This window comes from Oncorhynchus mykiss, chromosome 8 (genome assembly GCF_013265735.2).
Source record: "Oncorhynchus mykiss isolate Arlee chromosome 8, USDA_OmykA_1.1, whole genome shotgun sequence".
Classification (NCBI taxonomy): Eukaryota; Metazoa; Chordata; class Actinopteri; order Salmoniformes; family Salmonidae; genus Oncorhynchus; species Oncorhynchus mykiss.
In genome coordinates, this window is record NC_048572.1 from 59,673,442 (window position 1) to 59,679,884 (window position 6,443).

Genomic DNA, 6,443 nt, shown 5'->3' on the forward strand with positions numbered 1-6,443 from the left:
AGTTCATCGATAAATCTCAGGTTAATATTACTCAGAGAAAATACATGGTTTGCAAAGAAATTCCACTTCCTTTACTTTGACTTAACACTGAGGTTCTTTTTTTTCCCCAAGATTACAAATGAATGACTTGAACATTTTGGATTTAAAAAAATGCAACAATAAGTGGAAGTGATTGGCAATTAGGTAATTTTGGGTGATTATAATTCAACATATTGCTATGGAACTGACCAACCCATGCTGTGGTCAAAAGAGAGTACCTTGTCTAGTTATCCCAAAAGTTTAAGAAACTCATTTTAAAATATATTTTTCCCATTTACCCTGTAAATGATATCTGGCATAAAAGGTTATTTCATTCCCCCCCATTGTATTCACAGAAATGTCCCTGTATTGATGTGATAGTGTTTTTTAATAATAATACGTAAATCAAGTGTTTGATACCCTTCCAGACATGAACCATCCTCCCCTAAGCAGCCTCCGCTGAACTAGCTAGAGAGGAACCATGCTGAGGGGTGGCCAGTCCTCTTTTGGCTGTGCCAGGTGGAGATTAGAGTACGTTGCCATTAAGGCCAGATCGTTCAAGTTGTTGAAACGTTCTTAGATGACCAGCAGGGTGACATAATAATCACAGTGGTTGTAGAGGGTGCAACAGGTCAGGACATCAGGAGTAAAACGTCAGTTGGCTTTTCATAGCCGAGCATTGAGGTCGAGAGAGCCGAAAACAGCACGTCCAATGAACAGGTCCATGCTCCATATCCGCAGGCAGAACAGTTGACTTTAAATTCATCTTGTACACACAGTCTTTACCCAGCGAGAGTGTAGAAACGCAAAGCTACATTCTGGGATGCAAACCAAACGGCTGCCCCACTACATGGTCTACAGGGAACAGATGAGGTGGGGAAATGTAACACTAATATTCACAGACAACACACTGACATGCATGTGAAAATGTTCTCCTTTTAAAAGAAACAGTTTATGGAGTAATAAACTCACCCAAAAAGTACATCCCTATTACAGGACCCTGTCTTTCAAAGATAATTGGAAATGTACAAATTAACTTCAGATCTTCATTGTGAAAGGTTGAAACACTTTCCCGGCACTTGTTAATGACTAGGCACCTGTGGAAAGGTCATTTGGACATTAACAGCTTACAGGCAAGTAAGGGCAGTTAAAACGTACACTAGAGGGGCTTTTCTGACTGAAAGACAAGACGCCCAGGGTCCCTGCTCATCTGCATGAACGTGCCTTAGGCATGCTGCAAGGAGGCATTACGGCGACAGGACCGACAGCTGATCGTCCTTGCAGTGACAGAACACGTGTAACAGCTGCATAGGATCGGAACATCACACCTGCGTGACAGGGACAGGATGGCAACTGCCCGAGCTACACAAGGAAGGCACAATCCCTCCATCAGTGCTCAGACTGTCCGCAATAGGCTGAGAGGCGCTGGACTGAGGTCTTGTAGGCAGGTCCTCACCAGACGTCACCGGCAACAACGTGACCTACGAGCACAAACCCACCCTCGCTGGACCAGACAGGACTGGCCAAAAAAAAAAAAAAAAAAAAATTAACTGACGAGTTGCGGATGTCTCACCAGAGGTGATGGTCGGAGTCGCATTTGTTGTCCAAGTGTTACACAAGGCCTGTACTCTGGAGCAGGATCAATTGGGAGGGCGATGGTCCATCTTGGTCTGGGGAGGTGTGTCACATCGGACTGAGGTTGCTGTCATAGCAGGCAATCTCAACACTGTGCAGTACAGGGAAGACATCCTCCTCCCTCATCCTGACATGACCCTCCAGCATCAAAAACACCACACTGCTAGTTCTGTGGGTGATTTCCTGCAAGACTGGAATGCCAGTGTTCAGCCATGGCTAGCGAAGAGCCCGGATTTCAATCCCATTGAGCACGTCTGAGACCTGTTGGGTCGGCGGGTGAGGGCTAGGACCATTCCCCCCAGAATTGTCCGGAAACTTGCAGGTGCCTTCGTGGAAGAGTGGGGTAACATCTCACAGCAAGAACTGGCAACCCTGGTGCAGTCCATGAGGAGATGCACTGCAGTACTTAATGCGGCTGGTGGCCAGTCACTGACTTACTTTTGACAGCCCCCCTTGGTTCAGGGACATATTCCATCTGTGGTACTTGTTCAGTTTATAGCTCATGTTCTTAAATATTTAAACATGTTAAGTCTGCTGAAATTTTACACAGTTGACAGTGAGACAACATTTTTTTTACAACTGTTTGGGTCCTAAGAGAATTCTATTCTTCAAGAAACAATGGATCAAAGAATTTAAATGCCCACTGAACAGACACCCAGACTGCTTCTTCAAGAAACAAAGTGAAGCAATGTTTAATAACCACTCATGAGATTAAATACGTACACCAGTTTTATTGACAAGCTACAATAGTTACACAACAAGTCAAACGTATTTTACAGCAACAAATACCTTCAAAGTAATTCACTATAACATGAAACATTTGCAGTTAGGATGCTGACACCAGAGTAGCATTTTTGGTTTCAATTGACAGTTTGAAGGATTAAACAGGTTCTTATGGAGCACACGGAGGGATAGCTCTTTCCACATGATTCATCGTTCCAGCCGTTTTCAGCTTAAGAGGAAACACGAAATAGAAATTACCTCTCGATGTACACACGAAAAGAGAAAAGTAGGTCACATTTATTTGTTAAACTTGCTCAAAAAAGTTTAATTTGATGAATGATAATGTACCGCCAAAGTTGATCTGAATACATGGCTCTCTGGCACCATTGCGGTTATTCGGCTCCCCTTCAGCCTAGCTCTCGTGATCAAATTTGGAGCCGTCACTCCAGAACCATAGCCTGTCCTGTGTGGAAGTAGTGAGATCTCAGTATCAAATGTTACATGCATTTTAGAAATTGTTCAGCAAGCACAACATTTATGGTCTTTCCTCCAACAAAACGGTAAAAGCCACCACTACCAAAACGTGCAGACTGACAATGGAACTGTTGGGTGAAAAAAATACACAAGTGTTGATACTACAACCACATTTCTAGAAATCCCAAAAATAGAAAAAGACAGCTAGTAAGTTGTTTCTGCGCCATAGCAAAGAGGAAGAGGCGAAGCGAGAAGGGTAACTAAGCCCAAAATCTGCCTTCTCAAGCGGGTAGCGTTTTTCCTGGTCACCAAGCAACTCGTTTTTGTATGGCCGCCAATAAGATGTCGAATTTCATTAACGAAAAACATAATGGCTTATTTGAGCAAATATACGTTTTGTAATGCTTAGGTTGTTACAAGTACTGATACAAGTAGCACACATGACATGCCAGAAACTGAGAAAACCATTTCTCGGAATTGTGCCTGTCCCTCGAATCTGCCCGACATTGCAGACTCTTCACATCGTTAGAGGCCAATGGAGTATCTGTGGCAATTGCTCTGGATATTTGGAGATGATCAACTCAAATCTAGACCTACAACCAACAGTATTTATTTTGCTTTTGACAATGACTTCACACGAGGCATGCCTAAATACTTAAAATCACATATCAGTTTAAAGACATGACATCGGGCCATGTTTTCTTGAATTATGTTTGGTTAAAAGGTAGGCAAGTAACTTCATGCCTACTGTGCCAAAGCAATTTACAGTTATTAAAGTGGGAGTGTGGATATAATGGTAATATCCAAATTCCACGTAGAACTCGAGTTGCGAATGTCAATCTTTCCTCTGCGGTACCTCAAACTGTGGTCATTACCAGCTGAGAAACTGGCGAGTTGATTACTCCTGGCACAGAGTTGTCTGACCAGTGTCTTAACACCTACTCTGAGCTGATGGTTTTATTAGTCTTAAGTATTAAGGCATCTTCACTTTGGGTACCTTTTCCACCTTTGCTTGAACAGCATCAAATCCACCAATCCAGGTAAGAGGGAAACTGCCAGTCGCGACCAACACCACCGCCTGTAGAAATTGGAACTCTTCATAGCTGTGCACAGATGCCAGGTTTGCGCCAAGGTACTTTACAGTGTTGTACACAGGCTTCAGTTTTTCTCCAAGTAACTGACAGTGGCGCTAGAGCAAGCAGTACACAGAGACAAAGAAGACATGTCATAATGGAAGTATTAGTCAGTTGTCCAGTCTGAGAATTTGTCTTCTGGACTCTCAAATATAGGAATTAGTTCATCTCAGTCTTAACCCATGCCTTGAGGGTTCTAATATACAAGAGGGCCCAACTCCACACAATATTGAAAAGCCTATAGAAAATTGCAATTACAGCATATTAAGGGGAGGTTCAGTATTTTACATGAGGCGCCTGTTAAAATAAGGCCAAAGCACCTTTAACTCAAAAAACTAAGTTGACTTCAATTGTAGAAGGTAAGCATTATACCTCTGCATTGGGCCATGTCCTTGCAGTTTTGACAAACATGAAGCAGCGTGAATTAAATTGGAACCAGCCTCTGGGGCATGGGTTTCTTTGGTCTGCTGCAAATCTCACCAAATCATCTGAAAGGAGAAGACAGGGAGGGTTCTGAAATTGCAGCAGACTTTAAAGGATAGTCCAGACTGACCCTTGCGTCAAAAATAACATTTGGAGATCAGTCATGCCACACTACAACAAAACATACACAATCAATGATGTAAAGCACAAACTCATTCCACAGAGCGTCTACAGGTTTTCGCTCCTCCCTCGATTGATCAATTTAGGTCACTAATTAGTAAGGAACTCCCCTCACCTGGTTGTCTAGGTCTTCATTGAAAGGTAAGCCAACTGCAGATGCAAGAGACTCCGTGGAATGAGTTTGACACTCGTGATTTAAAGTGTGAGGCTGACTCTTACTTGCTATGTTCAAAGTCATTCTGTCACCCAGTGTAAAGGCAGCGCTGAGAAGCAGTAGAAGGGTCAACGTCGCCATGGTGATAGTCTCCTGAGAGACACACGAGATAAGCCATCAGTGTTTCCCCAACCTCTCCTCAAGTACCCCAGCAAGTCCACTTAACACATTCAACTAATGAAGGGCTAAGGAATACCAGGAATCATCTCTTCCACCACAGAGTAGATTAGCCTGGCACACGGGAATAAGGAGAAGTCTATGCTCTTGGGTTCTCCCCAAAACAGCACCCTAGCTAACTAACCCCGATGCATGGCACACCTAGTAAGTCACCTTTTTGCAAATTAAATTGGCTGGTAAAGTACATTTTTCTAGAGCAGGAGACTCAACTTGCCTGGCATGAGCTACCTTTTTTTAATACACACGTCGCAAGCGACTTCTTTCAAATAGGCTCATTCTTCTCTGCCCTACAACTCTTCAGTGTACCGTTCTGGCAAAAGACACAGTAAAATGGGTAATAAACTACTAAAGGGGCCCTATAAAAAAAGCTGTGATTTTAAAACCCAAATTACAGCCATTTTCATAAATGCTCTCAGTTCAATTTCCTGGTTTCTCACTCAATTACAATTGGTAATGGAGAACAAAATGTAATGTTCTGAGTCCATGGCAGTGCTTAAATCACATCAGAATACCATTTATTTTATGTCTGGAAGAAAAGTAACACATGAGAAAGCAATGCATGGTCGAATGTGCCAGTCTAGCGATGGTTCTGTATTGCCAATTGCTGCTCATTTCATGGCAAGGTTTGCAAATATCAATAGATACAATTTCTATACTTTTGACAAGTATACCTTGCAGTTAATACTTAGTCGTGAAAGAATCTGGCAACCCACTAGGCATCAACTGGCTACACAGGGAGTCAGCGACAGACAGGGCAATATTGCTGGAAATTAATTGGCAGATATGGTTTTAAATGTGACGTTTTAAGCCAATAGTTGACTAACCAGAGGTGGGATAACGTCAAGTCGCGTTGATTTAGTAACTTGCAGTGTCTGATACTTGAGATTTGTTTGACAGTTGTTTGACACGTGAAAAAAATCTATTTTAAAAATCTGAATTGTTTGGCAAACTACTATGACCTGTTGGAGACCCCTGTCCTATGTAACGCACTACATTTGAATAGGGTCACATATGCCCGATGGGTACTGGTCATAAATTACCATTTGGGATGAAAGCAGATACAGTACTAGATGACTATGTTGAACTCTCACCTGTAGTCTGGTCATGTCAGCGCTCTGTTTGTGAGTTGAGTTCTACTGCTTCCTGCTCTCCTTTTTTAAGGACCCATCCAGTCAGACCCCTCCCTTTCTCATCCTTTAACCGGTCAAATAATCAACTAATCATCAAGCTTTTATCATTTGAATCAGCTGTGTTGTGTTAGGGCAGAAACCAAAACGTATAGCCACGGGAAGAAGTTTGTTGGTGCAGGGTACTTTTAATGAATGTTATTTTCAATTGGGGTGCTGGAAAAATATCTTTGCCTGTGGTCCACTATTATAGCACAACTTTTGTGAAAATGTAACAAATCTATAAAAAGTTAACATATATACATATATACAGTACCAGTCAAAAGTTTGGACACACCT

General features: G+C 42.3%; 1 protein-coding gene across 1 annotated transcript; it reads right to left on the reverse strand.

The window, feature by feature from the left end:
* Window positions 1–2,320: 2,320 nt before the first annotated feature.
* LOC110513039 (ladderlectin-like) lies at window positions 2,321–6,177 on the reverse strand. Its single transcript, XM_036985817.1, has 6 exons — window positions 6,069–6,177; window positions 4,806–4,893; window positions 4,356–4,471; window positions 3,848–4,039; window positions 2,725–2,839; window positions 2,321–2,605 (listed from the first exon to the last, which is right to left on the reverse strand). Exons 1-5 carry the CDS (start codon window positions 6,081–6,083, stop codon window positions 2,789–2,791), a joined length of 462 nt encoding a protein of 153 aa, XP_036841712.1. The 5' UTR covers window positions 6,084–6,177; the 3' UTR covers window positions 2,321–2,605; window positions 2,725–2,788.
* Between the last annotated feature and the right edge of the window lie 266 nt (window positions 6,178–6,443).